The sequence below is a fragment of the Euwallacea fornicatus genome, chromosome 2, assembly GCF_040115645.1.
Source record: "Euwallacea fornicatus isolate EFF26 chromosome 2, ASM4011564v1, whole genome shotgun sequence".
Classification (NCBI taxonomy): Eukaryota; Metazoa; Arthropoda; class Insecta; order Coleoptera; family Curculionidae; genus Euwallacea; species Euwallacea fornicatus.
Window position 1 is genome coordinate 5,802,815 of NC_089542.1, and position 22,427 is coordinate 5,825,241.

The 22,427-nt window shown below is 33.0% G+C and overlaps 4 protein-coding genes across 7 annotated transcripts in view; 1 reads left to right on the top strand and 3 right to left on the bottom strand.

Moving 5' to 3' along the window:
- Nucleotides 1-499: 499 nt before the first annotated feature.
- On the bottom strand, nucleotides 500-2,939 carry LOC136346770 (interferon-inducible double-stranded RNA-dependent protein kinase activator A homolog). The gene is made up of 5 exons (XM_066296193.1): nucleotides 2,837-2,939; nucleotides 2,012-2,367; nucleotides 1,771-1,957; nucleotides 1,517-1,718; nucleotides 500-1,458 (listed from the first exon to the last, which is right to left on the bottom strand). The coding sequence occupies exons 2-5, from the start codon at nucleotides 2,355-2,357 to the stop codon at nucleotides 1,216-1,218; spliced, it is 978 nt and encodes a 325-aa protein (XP_066152290.1). The 5' UTR covers nucleotides 2,358-2,367; nucleotides 2,837-2,939; the 3' UTR covers nucleotides 500-1,215.
- A 5,162-nt stretch (nucleotides 2,940-8,101) lies between these two features.
- trol (terribly reduced optic lobes) overlaps nucleotides 8,102-22,427 on the top strand; it is a 191,744-nt gene continuing 177,418 nt past the window's right edge. For 2 of the 3 annotated variants that reach the window (XM_066294397.1, XM_066294406.1), the window contains exon 1: nucleotides 8,107-8,401. In XM_066294397.1, coding sequence (XP_066150494.1) covers nucleotides 8,294-8,401 — 108 coding nt within the window. In that variant the 5' untranslated portion in view covers nucleotides 8,107-8,293. Of the gene's footprint in view, nucleotides 8,402-22,427 lie in introns of all 3 variants that reach the window. The other variant, XM_066294389.1, reaches the window with a different exon arrangement.
- Nucleotides 9,813-10,843, bottom strand: LOC136345143 (uncharacterized). The gene is made up of 3 exons (XM_066293182.1): nucleotides 10,321-10,843; nucleotides 10,051-10,247; nucleotides 9,813-9,987 (listed from the first exon to the last, which is right to left on the bottom strand). The coding sequence occupies exons 1-3, from the start codon at nucleotides 10,384-10,386 to the stop codon at nucleotides 9,927-9,929; spliced, it is 324 nt and encodes a 107-aa protein (XP_066149279.1). The 5' UTR covers nucleotides 10,387-10,843; the 3' UTR covers nucleotides 9,813-9,926.
- LOC136345952 (V-type proton ATPase subunit F-like) lies at nucleotides 20,635-21,423 on the bottom strand. Of its 2 annotated transcripts, none has more exons than XM_066294696.1 (3): nucleotides 21,228-21,423; nucleotides 20,979-21,178; nucleotides 20,635-20,920 (listed from the first exon to the last, which is right to left on the bottom strand). In XM_066294696.1, exons 1-3 carry the CDS (start codon nucleotides 21,406-21,408, stop codon nucleotides 20,705-20,707), a joined length of 597 nt encoding a protein of 198 aa, XP_066150793.1. In that variant the 5' UTR covers nucleotides 21,409-21,423; the 3' UTR covers nucleotides 20,635-20,704. The 2 variants fall into 2 exon arrangements, with proteins under 2 accessions (XP_066150793.1, XP_066150802.1); XM_066294705.1 differs by having other exon boundaries at nucleotides 20,723-20,910.

Here is a 22,427-nt window from a genome sequence, read left to right on the forward strand (position 1 = left end):
CATCCCAAACAACGTGCATCCATGTGTTTGACATTTTGTCATGTATAGCGCGCATTACGAAAACACTACAGATATCAAAGAAACAAAAAAGATCATACATCGATAGGTTCAAGACATATCGTCAACCCGTTTATGCAGTGCCTTCAGTCAGTAAGTTGACTTGACTATTTAAATCTCAACTTACATAGTTGGGCCATTGCCATCTTGCAATGGTTACTGCCATTTAACGTTCATAATCGATTGATTATATACATAAAATCGCTACATACCAATATTGAACATATGTTAGTTGTCTATTTTGTCAGATATCTGTACAACCTGTATTTTTATACAAACAAATTATCAACGTATTTTGCAATTCATATCGTTCTCACATTCCAGTGCTAGGCAAGTTCAAATTCCCAGCTCACCAATCATAAATTAAACATAGGGATTGTGATTTAGATTTTCATTATTGCCTTGTATCGCACTGCCTGGCTTAGTAAGTAAAACACAAATACCCAATAAACATTGTTATAATTCTTTCAACAAAGTCTAAATATATATAATATATACATATATATTTATAATATATACATATATATAACGAAACTAAATATTTGCGTACCTGATTACTCGAAAAATAGTCAGTAGGTCATTATTGGTACTGCAAATATAAAATACTTATTACGTAGATATAAAATCCATTTTTTAAATCTTTTATTACAAATTCATTTATGTGACACACTTAGTAATTTACATAATGACTTGTTTTTTTCATTAATTTACGCGCCTGTCTAAATCGAAAACGATTTTAACAAGTTTTACAATAGTCATGCTTAATTTTGGCGTTATAAACTATCTAAAGTCTCTTATCTGCCTTTTATAAAAATAATAAAAACATTAACTAAAAATCAAGACATTGCACAAATCGCTATGTGTGATACATTAATGAACTTGTATTGAAAAGTTGTCTTACACTAGACAATTTATTACGGCCGTATTTAGAAAAAAAAATTGATTGTTCATCACAGATGTAATCTAAGAGAACGAAATCATAACTTGAACAAAAATATAGAAGTTCAACGATTTCTGGTTTTTCAGAATTATTAAAAAATCTAAAATATAAAAAATAAATTAATATAAACTCATGTGCAATTTTTCCGCCATTTAACCAAGTCTGTATGCCTTAATTTTAGAGTTCAATACATCACCTTATATTATAGACTTAAAAAATTAATCTATATCAATTCGAGGTTTAATCTGCATAAAGATATCCATTATTTCGAAAGTCTCTTCCAGAGCTTTCGCTTTCGCGTCCTCATAATTATGTCCTACTTTAATCACAGTAAATGGAGTCTCAAGCTTTAAACTTATGATTACTACTGACGGAGATATTTGCAATTCACTCATTGAGATGCCAAATTCAAGTCTATTTGCAATCCTTTGTAATGAGTCTTCTGATGGTCTTTCAAGATCCTGTAATATTTATAATTATTATTGTTAAAAAAAAATCTCTGTTTATTAGAAAATAAACCTCCTGAAAATCCTTATAAGACAGCTGTTTAACCCCCATCAATTTTACTAAAGTATTGGGGAGATCACACATTTTTATACTTTTATCTGGAACAACGTCTAAAAGGTCTTGGTATTTTTCGACTGCTTCTTGCTCCTTTTCTAATAGTGCTTTTGCCAATTCTTTGTGTTCAATTTGTATGTCTGGTAACATATTTTTAATGCTACAAACTAATTTCATCAAACCTACTTCTGATACTTTTACTTCATCAGTACCGATCGATCATCTCTTTAGCAGCCAGCTGTTTAGCAAGTTTCTTAGTGCTGGCTTTTGCCTGTGTTGTTATTGCTGATATTTTGCACTCAAAGGTGAATTCTTTATTGTGAGGAGGCCCCACACTTGCAATTTCAACAAATTCTGGTGCGGGCAGTTTATTGTCATTACAAACATTTTGTAATTCAACTAAAAACTTAAATTAAAAAAAAAACTCTTGCTAAAACAGAAATTAACCCTTACCAATACAGTTAAGAGCAGGTTGAAACAAAGCTGAACTGCTTGAGGAGGTGCTGTCAGTTTGCCCACTTAAAGGAACTTTGAAAGCAGCTACAGGATTTTCTGAAGGATTATACATTCCAATTTCCTCGAGTTTCAGGAGGGCATTGTGTGCAGCCTGGTGTTTTCCAATTTGCTTGGAATGTCCTGATCCTTCAGCCTGCACTCCTGCCACTCTTACCACAAAATCAAATCTGTTTACATGGGTGCCAGATTGCTGAAATACTATTTGATAATCAGGTGCACCTAGATTTTTTTTAACTGTAAGTTCTTGCAACACCATTACTGGAGTTTTGGTATTCTGGGCCATCCTTTAAGACCTGAAATAAGTTTAACATTTTGAAATTAAATATAGAATAGATTAATAACTAAGAGAATAATTTTCAATATTAAGATGTCCCAAATTCATGCATCCCCCAAATAGAAATAAATCCTCAGTCAATTGATGTGAACTAAAATATAATTGGGAAGTGACTTAGATTACTTTTCAGAAAAGACTAACAAGTTCTTTTGGAAGGCTGCAACTTGATATCATGCATTAATAAACAGTTATATAATATTGATATTCTATTAAAAAAATTCTTAGAAAGCTTAGTATACAGTTTTATATCCTCTGAGATGAATATTTCTTTATGTTGGTTTACAAAAACCGGTAAACAACGAAATTAAAACTACATCGTAAACGCATGAATTTCGGTCGTTTTTGATGCTAAAAGTTGCAACGAATATAGAAAATGCATGTGAATTTATGGTCGAAGGGTTCTAATGGAAGCAATAAAAAATTCTTACCAAAATATGCCGTTTTTCATGAACTATTCCTTAACGAAATTTTTAAAGTAAACAGTAAATCAAAATTAGATAAAGTGAGGTTAAACCGCTTAAAACTAACTGCCATCAGCTGTTATGTGGCATATATATGAGATCAAGTACTGTTGCTCAAGACAAAGATGGAGATAGTTCGGGCAAGATTAATTTTCATACTTGCGTTATGTCATAATTATTGGGAAAATTGGAAATTTCTAAATATGAGTTATTATTTAATTTGAAGACAATAAATTATTTATTTATTTCAGTTTAAATCGATGTTTTTCGTCAAATTGCTGATTTTTATTTTTTATTGTATTGATGTCGTACGATATCTTTGAAATTTAATGAAAATAATTGTGAATTTGAAGAAATTTTGATCTTTACGGGATATGAGATTATTTGAAAATATTTACTATATTTTACTATTTACATTCATCGTAAAACGGTAATTATTTCATTGTCACAATAAAAAAGCTTATTATAATTAAAGCGATGGGAATTATTCATTCACTATATTGTCCAGAATTTGATATTTCGTTGGATTTTCCTTACATTTTAGAAGTACATTTAATTCAATAAATGTCTTTTCAAATAATTATTCTAATATTTCTCATGTACTTATATGTACAAGGTAACTAAATACGGGTGTGGACAAACATACGCAACTCGTAACATCAACTTATTATTCTTAATATCCCAAGTATAATTTATTATTTTACTGACTAAAACGCTGAACACAACAAGCGATAAATTTTTCTTGAAAAAACATCTGGCTCATGATCCACGGGAGATCCGTGTCCTGTATCGAAAACTCGGTCAGTTTGATCATAAATAATTATAATACATCCAGACTCAGAGAATGAAATCACTCTTTATTTTCGTTCCTTGCAATATATACATGAACTAATTTTGTCTATAAATAAAATTTATAGTCCGATTAATTATTGTGTCCGTCTGACTTTATGGATTTCCCGCGATGAAAAAATCCCGGTTTACGATTTGCAAAGCGCCAACGTGAAGAAAAACGTTTTGGTCTCTGTCCGTGTAGGCAGTTCAAATAAATAAAACAAAGTAGTGTGAAAATGGCGAAAAGTTGGAATATTGCTGGAAAAGTTTTCCTGGATATGTTATTCTAGTCGGGGATACGGAAATAAACCGAATTAGTTGGTCTTAAAGGTATTATTAGGGAATTACAATTTAAATAAAACATTGCCACGTAAAATAATGTAAATAAGAGAAGTTGTTCTGGAAAATTGCTAAACCTTAAATTTGTATTAAAGTGATTATATCAGTGGAGAAAAAGGGACAAAAAGTTCTCACATCAACAAAAAAAATTTAAACTTGGTTGAAAAAAGGTAATACGCCAAAAATATTCAGATACATTGAAATTAATAACCATTAATTTTATATCGAAAAAACAGGGCCGCATTAAAAGGGCTCAAATACAGAAAATGTCAAGGAAAAATATTATCACTCAAAATTCATAGAAATTATGACAATATGCAGTAGTTACTACATTGGTAATCACGAATGTGATTGGCTAGCTCATAAGTATTACATAATGTGGTACCAATTCAATGGATATACCAGAGCGTTAAATTAAAAAAAAAATCGTAATTTTGAGGAATTAAAAACGACACTGGCGTTTTTGCAATACACAAATGACGTATTCTTAACAGTATCCGTCAAAATGTTGAACAACGCTTTTATTATTAAAAGGAAGTGGGAAGTGGCTATTTTGAATAATAAATTAAATTACAAATACAAAATTGTCTTTTAGTTTTAAATATAAGTTAAATGTTTCTTTTCAACAACTGATCACATAAAATTTAAACACAAATTACATGCTGACAATCAGAATTTAAGACCTCTTAAAATGGGGTGTCACTCGACTTATAGTGCCTTTTGAGATTCTAAAGTTGAATGCACCGCCCTGAAGGGGGTTGTTTCGGTGAATCTGCATTTAACGTGAAAATGTGTCTCCGTTGAAAACAAAATCGACGTGTCGCGGCAATTTTTGATATTTTGTTCGTAGTTCAAAATAAGTCAAATAAAAAATATGCAATGATACACCGTGTATAATCTACATATATGTATATACTATTTATATTATTATTCCGTTTTTCAATCTTTATTTTGACATACTGTATTTTGAAAACCGTCCACTTTGGAACTAAGGTAAATTGGGTTAAATCTTCATGTTTTTGTCTCATATATTTATGGAAGAATGTTCTACAAACCTTTTAGACACACACTATATATTTTATTACTAATAAATATTAAAAAAAAATTGTAGTCATTATAGCCAAAATTAACTAAAGAAAATTTATAATCATACGATATAGTAATTTCAGAGAAAAATGTTGTTATAAAACAAGCGGTCTATACGTATTTGCCCCCTTAAATTTAGCTTTAATGTTTGCTACTGTGTTAATGATTCGACAATAATTGATCCCCATATATTTAATGAAAATTTTACAAATATAAGTTATTTCAACTTTTTAAAAAATGATGTAAATATTACGCAGAAAGAGTTAAATTTAAATATATGTAGAATGCTAAATTGATTTCAGCATCAAGGAGTACCTCCTCACAATATTTTGATTCTAAGAAATCATTTGAATCAAATTTATTCTAGTTTTTGGGTTGGAGGAAATAGGCTAATTGCGTGGCCCGCTCGTTCACCTGACTTGTCAGTTTTGGACTTTTATTTGTGAGGAATTGTTAAAAGTAAAGTGTACAAATAAAACTATGGAACTATGAATGATTTGGAAATAGCTGAGAATAAGGCATTTGATAATATTAATAGATGTTCTGTTAAGAAAGTCGTAAATTCTATTTTAAAAAGGTGTCAAATATGCATTATTAATGTTGAATTTTTGAACATTATTTACAATCATCATTAATTATTTACTTAGGTACTTGTTTGATTTAATATATTATATAAATGTAGAAGTTTTAGTTGTATCTAATTTTTCGTTGTTTTTAGTTTTGTAATTAAGTTAATATTTTTAACTTAAATACTAAATAAAATTTTTATATGTGAAGGTATAAAATCAACGAAAATCAATGAAAAAAGCAAGACTTAAAGCACAGTTTGATGAGACCTGGGTAAAGAAAGCTCAAATGAACGAATGGCATGAGAAATTTATGAAAAGACGAGAAACAACTAAGAACGTGCCCCATGTTCGCCGCCCTCGGGCCACTGTGTTTTTTAGGATTTTAAAAAGTGTTTGCACATTGACTTTCTCTATGAACGTTATATAGTTAACACGGCCTGTGTTATTACTGCCAGCTGCTGGCTGAGACGAAGCTTGGCTATCGTCAGAAAACACGAAAATTTTTAATTAAAAATGTAATTCTATATCATGATAATGCCCGTCCTTACACAACCAACTTAATTAGGGAAAGTTGAAAGAAATTTACTGGCCAACATTGGAACACCCTCCCTATAGTTCGGAGTTATCCCCATGTGATTATCCCATGTTCGGTCCATCGAAAGAGGTGCTGAAAGGGGAAAGATTCGACAACGATGCAGCTGTTGGGGGCTTCGTACGCAATGGGTTGTCTCTTTTCTTACTGCGGCAACGACATTAAGAAACTTTTATGATGGGAAAAATCTATTCTTAAATCTGTAGATTATGCAGAAAAATAACATACATTTTACTTTTTTACCGTGCTCCAATACATAAAAAAAAATCTGGGCATATTTGATTCACCCTCATAGTTGACCTCTCCTTTCTCTACCGGGTGTTCTAAATGCCATAGAATACCATTTTTATCTTCTAAACGGTGAGAGCTGCGAAGTCGGTTAATTTAGAGAAATTGTGTCAAACTTAGGGGTTAGTTAATATTCGAAAATAGTATTACCAACTTTATCTTATTTTTCGATATATTGGAGAAAATCTGAAAAATGTCAAAATTTAATTTTTATAATAAATCGAAAATTAAGATTTATTATAAAATAACTAAAGATTTTTCAACAAAATATTTAACACGAAAGCTTTACACTTTTTCGGGCTCTTGGCGTGTGCGATTTTATAATTTTTTATAACTGGCTTAGTTTTCGAGATAATGACTCTAACTTGTTTTTTTTTGTTATGTGGACATAGATAAATTTTGGTACATTTTGGAAGTGCCTGTTAAGAGCCTTTCAATGACCTATCACATGATAACATTTTTTAGAATTTTGGTTTAAAAGACACCATTATCAAAAATTTTTATAAATGTGAACGAAATTTTAATTATTTTCAGATTTTAAATTTGTTATTCGCATGTTAATGTTTATATTTATATTAAAATTTTCGTTCGCACTTATAAAAAAACACTCTAATGATAGTTTCTTTTAAACCAAAACGCGGGAAAATGTTATCATGTGATACATCGTTGAAAAGCCTTTAGTGAACATTTTCAACACATGCCTAACTTTATCCAAGTCCATATTAAGAAAATCAAAGTTGGAGTCATTATTTCGAAAACCAGGCTAACTATGAAATTTTGAAAATTGCACACAATTTAAAAAAGTGTAAAACTTTTGTATGAAATATTTTGTTGAAGAATTTTTAGTTTTTGATTTATTATGAAAACTTAAATTTTGAAATTTTTCAGATTTTTCCCTATATTTCGGAAAATAAGAAAAAGTTGGCAACAATTTTTTCGAAATTAACTAAGACTCAAGTTTGACACATTTTCTCTCATTTAATCGACCTGGTAGCTCGTACCATTTAGAACGCAGCAATGGCAACTCATAGTCTTTGGGACACCCTGTATAACTAGAAATACCATCATCTTGAAAATATTATATTTCTATTGCATCCTTCGGCTTTGGCATACTAGGAAATTTTCAGATTTCCTCCATGTGTAGTTTTTTGAGAACGAATTGACGCAACTTTCAAAGGCAAGGAAGAAAGGGTGGAAAAGGAAAAATGAAGATCCAACATATTCGATACATCTTTGTTGGATGACGGATGCATCACGAAACCGAAGGTTAAAGACCGCTGATTTTCACTTTATCAACTAATAACATTCCTGCAACCCTAACGGTTAACTTAACCAGAACTGCGTTTCGTTTGTGGACGAAGGCGTAAGTTGAAGCTTTTGAGCATTACTTTGGTTTGATTTACGTGAGTTTTTCCCTAAAACTATTTCCGATGGCGCCAAGATGCGCGTGCTGACATGGCAACGGTGCATTTCGCGCGACAAGCACATGTATTCCCCGACTTTTGAAAAGTTAACGCTCCGACATCGGCGGGCATTCATCAGTTTAGTTCAGTTTGGTGTAGCGTGGTCGTAACGAACCAACATCAGCTTCTTTGGTCCACGCATTTACGAGAGATCGTGAGGAACCACTCGTCGCGCGTTCCACTTAACGAGAACCAGAAGAATACCACCGAGCATGATTTTTGGATCGTGAGTGAAAAACATAGGAAATCAGGAACCATGGGTGGGACTCGCACCCATCCTCAAGGACTCAAGTGGGTGTGCTGGGCGCTTTTTTGCGCCCTTCTGCTGCACGCGAATACCCGAGTGTCTGCCGATTCATCTCAGGTAGTAAAACTTTTGTATCATCTTTTGCCAAAGAAGCGCGTTCTTCAGGTTCAAACTCAGAAGAAGGAGATGTTGAGAAATGAGTCATTGACTGATATGCTTTTATGTATAATGAGGTCATAAAGTTTCGCAGGGAAAACCGTTTCCTCGTCCATATCTATACCATTTTCGCGTCACGGCATAAGCAAGCCGATATTTATCAAGAAATTAATCTGTCACTGGGTTAAACTTGTGGATATTTATTGAAGTGTTGCAAAAATCCCCAAAGTTACTCTCGTATTCCGCGATTGAAATCTCCGAAAGTTCAACTTTCGGGGCGTCAAAACTCACCTTATAAATTATCGCCAGCTGACACCCTTTACGTGGGATTTCAGTAAATCGGCTGTATCGAAAAGATGTTGAGGAAATATTATTAAATTATTCCTGCTACTTCAAAGTTCAACCACACATAAAAAGGCGATTTCATAACAATTAATTGGCAAACAGGTTGCTTTATAAAATAAACATGAATGAACGATCCAGAGAACTGAGAATTTTGGAAATACGCGGTCTTATTTGAAATTCATTGCTAGTTTTCTTGGGTTTTCAATGTCGTAAGTTCTTTATTTAAACGACGGTGCCACCATTAAAGTGGCGCCAGTACCAGTTATTAAAAAAACTTAATTCTCCACGTAGATTATAGGGGCGTACCCGATATTTGCGGTTTGCTTGTTTAGGCCCAATAATGATAAAGTCGAAAAATTTGAATAACCAGATGTTCGATGCACCCTTTAATCGAAATTCAAGGCTTGAATGGATCAAGACCACCTTGAAATTGTCGTAGATTTATTTTTTATACCTATTAAGTTCATAAATTGAGGCTGAAATTTGAATTTAAATATGAAGGCGATGCTCAACAAAAATTAAAATGTTGGCTGGGTGGTAATTAGTGCTCTGACTAGTCTTCAACGATTTTAAAAGACGAGTTGGTGAACAATATTCATGTGTGTTACAACTAAAGAAAACGAAAAAATATGGTTGATGGCGGATAATTGAGGTGTCAAAGCTCGATTAAAATTATGCCCCGGGGGACTTGCACAAGGTAATTTCCCTTTTGCCAGCCACAATTTCTCAAAAAATCAAAAGTTCTGAAGAAAAATAAAAAATCTGACTTGTTTTTTTTTTTTTAATAATAATTTAAAATCATTTAAGACATCATAAAAGTCCAGATAAATTTTGCAGGGACATGACGTCTCTGTTAGATTAAACACCCAAAGTCCCTGTGGAAGCATACTAAAAACGCCTCAAGAAGTTTGAACATCAGTGGCATTAGAAGCAGGCAAATCAGTCTTCCGATTTATAAAGGAGAAAATACAAGGATGGGATGAAATGTTCCCGGCTTCGAATATGAAACAATTTAAAATTGGTGGTATTATCAATTTAATTTTTCACATAAGCTCTCTGAAGTTCAATGCACTTAACCTAACGATACTCCAAGGTCTTTATGCTATTGCTATAAGAATTGTCCAATTCATTGTTGCAGATGTCACTTCGGCATCTGACCGAAATTTTTTGCTACCAAGACTTTTTTCAAATTCGGGGACAAACTGAAATCAGAAAGAGCCAAATATGGCGAATAGGGTGCACGCGGCAGTTATTAAAAACCCAACCGTTCAATTTTATCTATCACGGCATGTGACTTGTAACGTGGTGCGTTGTCCTGATGAAACATGATTTTCTTTTTAGTCAAACCAGAACGTTTCTCCAGAATTCTTTGGTGTGGTTTTTCTGGGAGATTTGAATAATATGCTCCGTTGGTGGTTTTTCCCTTTGAAAGATAGTCGATAAGAAGAATTCCTTTGGCACCCTAAAATATACTCGCTATAATATTTCTGGCTAATGGATCAGTTTTGTTTTTTTTTTTTTTGGAATAGGTTTACGTTTTGCTGTCCACTGTCGGGACTGCTCCTTGGAGTCCGGGGAATAATGATGAATCCATGTTTCATCCATCCTAATGGAACGATGTAGAAAATCAGTCGGGTTATTTTGAAACATTTTCAAACATCGACGTGAAATGTTTGCGCGAGTTAATTTTTGTTGGGGCGTTAACAGACGTGACACCCACTATGCAGACAGCTTTCTCATGATTAAAAATTCGGTCAGCATGTTAGGTGTCCGCTCTTTAGGTATTTTCACAGTATCGGTAATTTCAACCAATTTTAATCTTCAGTCGGCCAAGACAATTTGGTGCAATTTTAGGATAATTTCTTCAGTAGTAGTTGATTTTGGCCTTCACAGACGTTTGGCATATTTCAGACTGGTTCTGCCATGGTTGAACTCATGACTTAATGGTGCAAAACGATGGGGATTAATTGATTAATGTAGAATCTAACATAGCTTTTACTTCTGTTGACGTTAAACCTTAGGTAAAGAAGTATTTGATGATCGCACGCACTTCATTTTTCTCCATTGTTGGCAAGTCTAGAATTTATGTTTACATATAAAGTAAAAACGTCAAAACTAATTGATATTTCTTCACGAAATGACAAAGTTGTACAAAAGAAGCATGTCACTCAATGTGCGAATTGAATTATAAGGGAAATCATGCTTCACTCGTTGTGTGGAGACTTCATCTCATCCTCGTACATAGGTAAAACTCAATTTTCCACTTGAAATAGGACTTACTGCCTACTTTTAAGAGCACCTATTTTTCTCTTTAAATTATTTTATAATTGGGGAAAAAATTAAATAATTTTTCATTACATATATAATTGAGGGAGGTTTGTTTAGGTCCTGTCTATCTAAGGAAAAATCCCAGTTGCTCCCCAAAATGGCAACGTCGATGGGAATTATGGTCACAACAGCGTCGCCTTTATTGGCGCAGTTGTGTGCCACGTGATCAGCTGAGAAATTTACGGGGTTGCCACTGTGAAAAAAGTTATTTATTTTAAAGGAAAATATTGATATTCAATTTTGTTTCCTGGGAAAAATGGTTTTGGTGGGAATACTGATTTTAACAATAGAGTAAAAAAATGTTAGTAAAATATACGGTTTATTTAGTGAAAAAAATATTTTTTTTCATGTATTGTGTCACTATTTAAAGTATTTTTTTTGGAGTTTCACGATTTTTTAAGTTTTAATTTTCCTCGTTGATTTCAAAATGCTCTAAAATATACTTTATAGTTAAATCTATCGTTTCAAAATAATAGTGCATTAAAACACTCAAGATGCTGAAAAATAAGATAGTTTTATTTGATTCTCACTCTAAACTCAGCAATGCGTTTAAATGACTCGATTTGGGAGGCGACGCACGATTTTTATCAGTCTCGTCACTGGTTTTATATTATAATATCATCAAAGAGGAATCGTGTTCTAGGTATAGGAATAAACTGCATTTGACAGCCGAAATGATCGATTACGGTTATGAATGTGCGTGTAAATTTTTGATACAGTTGAAAGTAATGTATATGACTAATTGACGTTTGATAGGAGGTATATTTTTTGTTCTTGTAAGCTCAGTTTTATGATATTTTCTATATAATAAATTTCCGGAGGTTTTGAGTAATAATTGGTAAGCTACTAGATGTTCGTCGAAATTGAGCAATTTTCACAATATCCCTTCCAAGCCTTTCCTGGTGATTTCCTCGTTCTATCAAAAATACTAAAAAAAAGGCAAACAGATACTCCAGTGCATCATTATCTTTGAATTAGAAACTACTGCTTAACAAGATTACCTCTCTACGTAGTAATATTTCCTTCGTGAAACTCAGCGAGGTATTTACCAAAAAACTTCTTTTTGCAGCTATCTGAGAATTTAAATAACACATGCGACCCTGTTTAGTACGTTACTCTCTTTTAATTAAGAACCATTAATTGGCCAGTCCATTACCTAATATTTCTTTCCAACAATTTAGTAGCAGTTTGGCCCTTTGTTAATTTTTTTCCACAAAGATCTTAATTTTTAAATATTCTGACATATTTCTTATGATGCTATGTTCCTGTGTTCAGTACGCAACTGTCTTCTAATTAGGGACAATTATTTGAATAGTTGCATGACTAATATGTTCTTCTAGAAATCCAGTGGCGTACCTCTCCCTTTTCAGTAAATTATAATTAAATAATAAAAAAAAAAACTCCTTTTTCTTTTTGCAAGTTTAGCATTCTTAACAATGATCATGTTCTGACAAGTCCCTTGGAAAATTTTTAAGCCCAAATTTTAGAAATCCACTTCTCTCAATATACATGATTTTTAGATAGTTATACTTGAGACATTTTATGTATATATCAGGATTTTTATTTCGAACTTGCGTGAAAACCAACTACACCTTGGGGTAGGGGTTGATGAGTTTATAAAGTTGAATTGCTCAAATAGTACCAATTGACCTGAATTACCAGCAGATTTAACTTCACTTAATTTACTCTCGTTATTTTTATTCAGATCAATGATACGCACATTCTAATAAGGATTAATTATCGTGTAACATACATAAATAGGACATATGCCAGATTCATTATGGCTAAGGTTATGTATTCAATTTTGTGTATTACTTTATCCCTCACAAGTCGGGATTTATTTCGAATTTAAAAATGTAGAGCAGAATCATAAAGGTACTTGTAAAGCAGTTTATCTTATCACTAGTAAGTTCATTGGCCTTGCCTGGGTTCGCAAACCAATCAACCCAAGTACTTTTTAATCCAGAGTCAATATAGTGTGTACAATAACCGATCAAAGTCTTTGAAGGGCGAAATTTTAAAAGCCTCGTCAAAGAGTAATTCGATACGCACAGACAAGAGGTATAGGGAACACAAGCAAGTGTTGAATATTTTATGGGTGTTAAGGCATATCTGTCATTTTAGCAGCAATTTATCCGTGACAACGACTTATATTATTATGATAAGCTTAATGTTTATGGGGTTGTCGGGAAAGGGGAAATTCATCATTTAGTGTCGGCCGTAAAACACGTTCAAGTATGGTGTGCAGTTGTCTCCCTGCGTTCCCATCTGAGAGATGTAGCTACATTCCTGATTTATTGCTTACTAGTATTAGTAAGCTGTGCCAGTAGCACTACCAAAAACCTTTTGTTCTGTAATCGAGTAATTCTACCGTTGGCTCTAAGCATGGATAAATAAACGTAATGAATGTTACGCACTTTTGTTTGCCATAAGCACCAGATAATAAATCTGCGGTAACATTGAAGGTAAATAGATGTTACTTAACCAGTTTGTAGCCTTAAAAGCGGGGAAGATGGGATCGTAATGTTAATCGAGAGTTTGGTGGAAATAAGTCTGAATTGCCAATAAAATTATCATCATTAGGAGCAATATCTGGGAAATTCATGCAAGATTTTAATTGGTTATTCGAATTCTACGTAGTTCCTAAAAACTAGTAAAAACTATATAGAGGCCCTGGAGAATTAGTATCTTTGAGTTAAAAACGTCTTACTGTCCTTTTAACTTTCAAAGAATACTCAGAGAGAAAGTTGCGTGAAAGAGTCTCTAAAGGTTCCACTTTATTCAGAGATATGTAGATGGAGAAATATTTTTGTTTATCTCAACTTGTTTTCAAGATATCCAGAAAACTTATCGGAGGGTTTACAAGATGCCTTTCATCACTCAAGAAGTTTTCCTAATACAGGCTTCCCCATATTAAACTATGCACTTTAAAAATCAAATAAAAACTTTCTAAACGAAGTAAAAAAAATATTTTATTGAACTAATACATAAGTTGTTTCAGTTTCAACCCCCATAATTTTAATAGCGCATTGAATGTCCGAAAATAATGTTACATTTTCGATATAAACCAACGCTCATCAAGGTTTCCTTTCGTAGATACAGGGGGTTCAAATTCAAATTAAAAATGGAAAACGTTAAATTTCTTCCAAAAGGATTAGAGATTTTTTAACAAAATTTTAGAGATATTGACGGCTATAAATGACGCATGTTCTTAAATTCCTCGTAAAATTTTTGAGAAATAATGTCTCTTGAAATTTTTTCGTGCGGCCCACTTTTTCCATGTAAAAAAAATAAAATTATTTTAATATATTTCTTAAATTAATAATTAAAACGTAATGAAATCAACACTTTTTTTGGAAATTTAAAAAAATAATGAAAAGGATCCATTACATGTTTAAGCGTACAAATAAGTCTTGAATATTTTTACGTGGAAAGTTATTATTAAGCATGTATTAATTGATGTAAGTATCAAATAACCATGAATATGTAACAAGTTGATCGTGCATTAAAATTATTTAATTTACTTTTTTTGGAAACAGCTGAATCGGACAAAAAAATCTCAAAAGACACTATTTATTAGAAATTGGACGAGGAGTTAAAGGATAAACTTTATTTCCAGAATAGTCAGTTGCGTAAACCTTTTTACGGAAAAATATGTTCCAATATAGAGGTAAGTACGTCATTTGAAAAGCTAAAAATATTGTTTTTTCTGTAAAACATATGCGTCCTTTATAGTTGTCAATACCTTCAATGTTTCGTTAAACAATATCTACCTCTTTTTGAAGAAAATTAATATTTTCCAATGTTTAAATTAAATTTGAACCTGCTGGGTCTGCTAAAGGAAGTTGTTTTTTTATTGGATGTTAGTTTATATAGCAAAGTGACATTATTTCTGGACCTTCAATACTCTATTAAAGTTATGCGGGTCAAAACTGAAACTCCTTTTATGGTAAAATCTATAGGATTTATTATTAATGTAGATAACTATTCAATTTTTCAAAATCATGTCTTCTGAATGCTCTCCATCAACTTCAATGTAACTTTGAATTTTAAGTTAAAGTTTTCCATTACTCGGCGAGGCAAATTTTTATCTTGGTCTTGATCTCCGAAAGAAAAATTCCAGACTTTATGTATGTTTAATTCCGACTTTGATTCTAACCAATCGTGACCTCGAATAGCGACGCGGGAAATTCGAATTTTAGAAATGTTGAGACTTTTTGATCCAAAACGGCTCTAATTAGAAGATTGAAATAAATGTGAAATAATAGCCAATCTTGAGTCCTAAGACCTCCATGGGAAAAATGTTAATTGGATACTCTGTGTAGGCGCAAAAAAATAAAAACAATTTTCCGTGTCGATGTTCCGTGTCCAGGATTTGCCTGGACACCCTGTATAATAAATGTCCATACATTTTTATAGGTTCTCAAGAATATTATCTTCAGATAGAGACTTCGTAGGAAAAGAAACTATTTTACATATAAATCCTAATAACGTTGCGTTTCAAAAAGCCAAGATTGTGTAGATTGCTTTCAATTTTTTTCAATTCTCAAGAGCAATTTACCAAAAATCGCGCACCCATGAAACGAGGCTAAAGCAATTTTAGCGAATTGTTCCTTGCGGCCGATATGTTCATGATATTCATGAATATATAGGGCTATCAATGGAAAATATTCGGGTTTCCAGGACTTGAAGAGAATTACGTTTGAAAACCATTAAAAACGTGCTGCTATTAATGTTAATATTACCCAAAAATTGAGAAATATGAGCAAAGTAAGTAGCATAGAGAACTTAACTGTAATGAGTAGAAACTTAAAACATCGCAGTATATATAGGATGTTCTATAAGAAAAAGTAGAGTTTTAGCATTGCAAAGCTAGCGAAACTAGTTTTTTTTTAATTTTGAATTTACGGTTTGATGAGGGCTCAAATTATTCAAATACCGACAAGGATAATTAGTGGAAAATGCATTAAAGAATTATTGCTCGTGTCTGGCACTTTCGTAATATTCAATAATATACAGAACGCACAATGGCTTCCAGCACTTAAAGAGAATCATGCCAAGAATTCTATTTGAAAGGCATTGTAAAACGTACGTCTATTAATCCGTATATTGCTCGAAAGCTGTAAATAGATGGGCATAGGGATTTCTATAGGTAATAATAAACTTAATTACTGTAGTAGCAAATTTAAAAATCACAGAATACAGAGGATATTCCATACGAAAAATGTATTTTTAATGTCGCTAAAATTACGAAAATAGGTTTCGAAAATCGTGAAATATTGAACAAAATGTGTCAAAGGACGATTCTGTGTGAATGGTATAGGCACCGATGTATTTTGTATTGTATTGAAAAAATCAAGTTTAGAGCTAGATATTACATATTGTATAGGTGTTTTATGGCAAAGTTTTAATAATCTAAAGCACAAGTGCATAATATCTATAATTAGTCATTGCCTCGATCTTGGTCATTAAACGTCGAATTACTATTTTATTTACTCATGTATAAAACCGGGCCCCTCATTGGCTTTGAATGGACCGTAATAGGAAAGGACAGGTTTGTACTGGCTTTTTTATGTCCTAATAACAGTGATTGGTCGTTAATAACCTTTCGATATGTACCCACTTACGGAAACAATATCCATTATCTAATACCCGCAATCCATAGGCTATATGAGACCCAATTTGTAATTTGATAAAGGACAAAAACACTAGATTCCCTATCGGATTACTCGGCTGGCTAAATTCGCAAACTAACCGAATGTTGATTAAATCGTAAACTTAATATTCAGTCAATTTAACGCAACTTTGGAAACTTTGCGAGCCCTGATGGAACATGTTCCATGCTTCCGACGTTGCTTGTAGAGGTATACGGCAAGTTTTTCGAGGACCGATTTCAGTCATTCTCTGTATGTGCATACATACATATATTTCCGGGACGTTTCCAACTTTTAAGTACTATGTAAGCCGATGAAAAAACTAATTTGTAAGTTCTGAAAAAGTGAACTTAATGAGCCACTGAATGTTTTATAAGCTAGTAAATCGGTTAAAAGGGGCCATAAAGGGATTCGTCAGCTGTGTCCACAGAAATACCTAGAAAGCACCCTTTGGAGTATAGTTTTACCGACCACAAATTGCCAGATTTACAAAGGATTTGTGCATAATAAAAGCATAGTACATATATAATACAATAACAAGCATTGAGGGTGAGGCTAAATGATGACCTTTACATATATATACGCATTTTCCACGCACTGTTTCTTTGTCCATGTTGCGGATAAAGCAAACTTATCGATGACTAACAGATGGTGGATTGTCGTCCAATCGAACGACAATAACAATTAGGAAACAGGCTATACAAATTTGGCTGTTATGTCATGGTTAAAAAAATTCAGTGAAACATCATTGTACGATGACCTTTGGTTTGGTGGCGTAAATGCAAATAAATGGAGCCATACTAATTAGTAATTCTATCTTTATGGCCGGACGCCATTGGACGGGGTATATTTAAACTGAATGATATTAATTGCGTTGGAGTACTAAAAAGTACTTGTTATTTAATCGGCCATGCATGGAAAAACTTTTCATAAATCTCTTCATTCACAGACCCAATTTGGGGGCTTATCTCTCACATTGTTCTTACTTGCGCAATAACGAGTGATCATAAAAAAAAGTCTCGCCGTAGGTAATGAACCGTAAACGTAGTGCGTTGATTAAGCCATTTGCTATTTGCCTTTAAACATGTAATTGACAACAGCAATGGACAAGAGATTAAAAGATGAATTTATCCAAAGCATGCTTCTGATATTTTAACGCCAAACTAAACTTTTTTTCAAGATCACGCTTTACAAGAAACAACATAAACTAAATTTTACTTAATTGTACATAAAAATTATCATCAAGACAAACTTGACCTCTTTTTTTCTAAGAACATTTATCTAATACTCGATAAACCTCAAGATAATTATTTAAGATAATTTTTATTTTTAAACTCGAATCTTTAAAAATTTCGAATGTAGAAGCATTGGTAACTAATTTGGTTGGAAATAATTATGTTTGGAATTAAAATAATCTTGTTATTTCAGTCATCAATAGGAAACGAATGAATAGTGTCTTATTGCTTCCTTACGCTAATATCACACATTTGATCTTTGTGTATTTCAAATCGCAATCAGATAGTTATCTTTTCTGAGATATTTCACAAATATTACATTAGAAAAATAAGTGAATAATATTATTTTCCTTTTTTTTACCCTAAGTTACACCACTTAAAAAAGTTGCCTATATAGCCATAATGCCCTCTACCGCGCAAAACCTACAGCATAGCAAAATCCGCTGATAGATTACAGCTATGGTATTCAATCTTGGTAGAGAATGTAAACAAAGTAGATAATTACTCTTGCCCCTTTCACGTTAAACAACTGGATTATATTGGTCAGTGTGGTCTGCTTGTACCCAAACAAATAGGCCAGGCCAACCATGAAATTAGCCCACTGTACTTAATCAACTGGTACACGCAATCAGCGTTTTATTTAAAATTTTATTTTTTAGCTATATGGCCGACCACAGGATTATTCGGGCACTGTTAGCAGTCAATTTACATTCAAATCCCGAAGCAAAGAATTAAATATAGACTGATTCTTATAAAAGAAAAACCCAAACATCGTTAACGCAGTAGTATTTGTCTCCTGTATTTTTATAGGCTGAATAAATTGGAGAGTTGTTTCTTAGGCCGTATAGATGATAATTGGATTGAACATGAGTGCTCGCTAAGAAACGATTTTACTTAAATCTGAGAAATGCAAATATTCACACGTTTCGAAGACATTTTCTGTTATTAATTTCATCTAAATAATAAATGAATGGTAAGCTCATATTTAACATTATGCGCAAAGTGACTTTTGTTTTTTAGGAACTCATCTGACAATTACTAATGATGGAAATTTTGGAATAAATACCAACGCTTAGTGAATACTAAACTAATGATAAAGATCCGAGCATACTAGATGATGTAATACTTATTTCTACAAACGTACTAGTGGGCGCATTTAAGGAACAACAACGCTGTAATGGGGCGATTGCTTTTCGTTGTAGCTGAATCCTCAATTTTTACAATTCTTTACAACCGTTTGCCAAAACAAATTATGAGAGAGAACTTTCCAAGTAATGCTCGACATTGCAAAATCTCTAAATATTTTTCAATGCATTGTACGAATTTGAGAATTCGTGTAGACAATGTAGATATTCGATTTTTCGAATCGACTAAATTTCCATTTGATTTGGGTTATAATACCAAAAAAAGATCCATTGACATAATATTCGCCATTTTATTTTGTAGTAAAATTAAATCAGTGTTTTGCATGTAAAACAGCATCGAACAATGCCCATTTAGTGATAAGCTATCGCCTTATTTATAAGTCTGGTTAGGCGACAATAAAATTAAACATACATGTAAATGGGTTCTTATTGACATCAACCTATCGACCTACTCTGCCGTTCAATAAATATCTATTATGTCACCGGAAAACAGTTCCATTGAATGGTTTTTAAAATAATAAAGATATTGTCACGAAAAGTTAGAGAGCTATCTTAAATGGCATTTAAAATGTTTATTTGAATATGGAAATTAGGATAATTTGAATCGTAGTTTATGTTTCATTTGATAATAGGGTGGAATTAGAAAAAGCATGTTTATAAATACTTTGACAGCTGAAATTTAACTGATTTTTTAGGGAAGAATTTAAAAAATAAAACGCCTTCCTGAGGATTTAAGCGGCTCGATTTTTGGAAACAAGATCAAATCATGTCGCGACAAATAGCTCATACATATTAATGATACATGAATATTTCGTTACATCTGTTGGCAATAGAGAGCTACATATATAATTTTGGACAAAGATCATGAATCGCTGATTACGCGCTACAAGTACCAAAATTAATTTATAATTTTTTTCCACCCTATAGCACACTAAAATTGTACTAGTTCCCAGACCACATCTAGAGTAACTAGAACGATCGTTCCGTGTCAATGGATGCTGCCCTCTATCGACAAGAGCATGAACCTCGCGTCTTTCCTCCGACAGTTGGAACTCCGTTTTTCGAATTTCATGGCACCGAAAATCGCGAAAATTGTTGTTTAAAATTTGTAAAATCTGTTGTAAAGTACATAAAACGGTGTAATAAATGTGTTAAATTTCTTGGAACGTAAAATCGTTTGAATAAAATCCCGTGAGCGCGTGATTTTAAAGCACCGGGTAGTTAGCAGGGTGAGTATCAAAGAGTATCAACTTTTGCCACTCCTCAAATAAAGTTTTTCGGAGAGCTTTCGCTTATATCATATTAAAACTTCCTTTTAAAGACACATCAATTTCAATTAGCAACTATACACAATCATATAAACCCAATTACTAACATAAGGATAAAAATACCTTTCTGTCTGCACGGGAAAAGGTTACCGGTCCGTCTCCTTTTACAATCCGACATACTGTATCGTCAGAAATGATAAGAAGAGATGCTTTGTGTGTTTTCTCTGAACTGACTTTATTAAAAGGGATTAATGACCTCACAGTGAAACTTGCAAAAGTGTTCTGGATACTACAACTTCACAGAAGTTGAAGACGCCACTGATCTAAGAGAATGAGTGGATCCCCTCTTGGAACTTTCTTCATAGACTGACTCGTTGGTTGTAATTGAAGTGTTTGATGAGTTTAAAGATCTTCTGTGTCTATACTTACAATACGCCCTTTCTTCTATTTCTTTAACTGCTGGGGGTAGCTCAATTTCAAATGGGCCATTGTGACCTGGAATGATCTATAGTAACCATTCAAGTTAGTTCCGCTAGAAATAATTAATCGCCATAAGTACTCACCAACACAGCAGGGCCTATACACTTGTACTTATTGATCAAACGAATAATTTTCTCTGCGGCCTCCTTGGTAATCAGCACTAGCCCTATATCAGGGCGTTCTAAAAGGTCCAAAACTTTCAATTCAAGTTGGAGGTCTTCAGTTTGTTGATCCACTATCACGAAGTTTTGGCTCAAGTCTTCGTTAATTTGGCCTATACCAGCTGCAAACAACTTGTAGTTTTTTAGTCGATTATTAGAATCATAGTGAACCTAATATGAACCCCACGCAAGTGTCTTCATCCCCAACTATTGCAATTAATTTGGACTCTCCAATGCATAATGTATCTGCAGAGTTTGAAGACCGGACTTGAGAATACTCCTCGCCCAAAAAGTCTTGCAGCCCATTGGTGTAGCTGTTCTCATTAGATTTTTCACTCACATAATTTTCCATAATGTCATTGCCTGACTTTTCTTTTTTGAAGAGGTTATTGTTTGTTGTCTTAGGAAAACGTTCTATCACCTGTATCACCGCAGAAAGATTTGCAGTAATGGTGACAAAGAACGGGAATTTTATTTTGAATAATGGGGTAGCAGGGCGTAAACGCAAACGAATAATGTTTCGAAAATATCAAAAAGTGAATTCAGTTAAAACTTCTTTTAAATCTCCCTAAGCTGTTTTCAATGGAGGAGTAAAGCTAGGGCCAAAGCGATACATTTCTATTAGAAAATATAGAATATATATGAAAACTCAATAAATAATGGAGAAAATCATAATCAAAAAACTTCGCTTCGCGTAAAGGATTTCCATGTACGGTTTTGGGCTACTTGTGCCTCGCATCATGCATAATGAATGATATTAATGGGTTTCCATTAAATAAACTAGCCCGTTTTCATTATTTTAAAACAGACTGGGAGTACATGGTGGACGAAGTTTCGGTACAAATGTATATTTAATTGTCCATTAGTACGTTTGAAGAGTAAATGCATGGATCATATTGAAAAAATCGACATTATTTTTATAATTAATACCTTAGTTCTGAAAGTTCTTGCTGAGGCACCTGATATTACATGTTTTGAGTTCCACTTATGATCAACCACAACTATCCTATTGCCGGTCAACCCAGTAGCACTTAAACCTTGTTTAAACCAATAAGAGCGTAATTAAACTATCGTCGGTTGGGCCTAATTTAAGGGCATTATCGCACGTTTCAGTTGAGAGGCGTGCACTTTTAATGGCCTGATTATCCTTAACTCATTCGCGTTCTTTGCATCACAATGACGTCGATAGAAAGACATAAATAACAATATAGAAACAATTCGTTCCTTTATTGGGCAAATGTTTTATTGCGATGACATGGAACATATGGTATCTTAAGTTACCTAATTAACCATAAAATATGTATATATTATGTAGTTGCCGAATTTGTATTGGAGCCCTTTGTAACTGGTAGCTCATAGTATTCAGTAGTT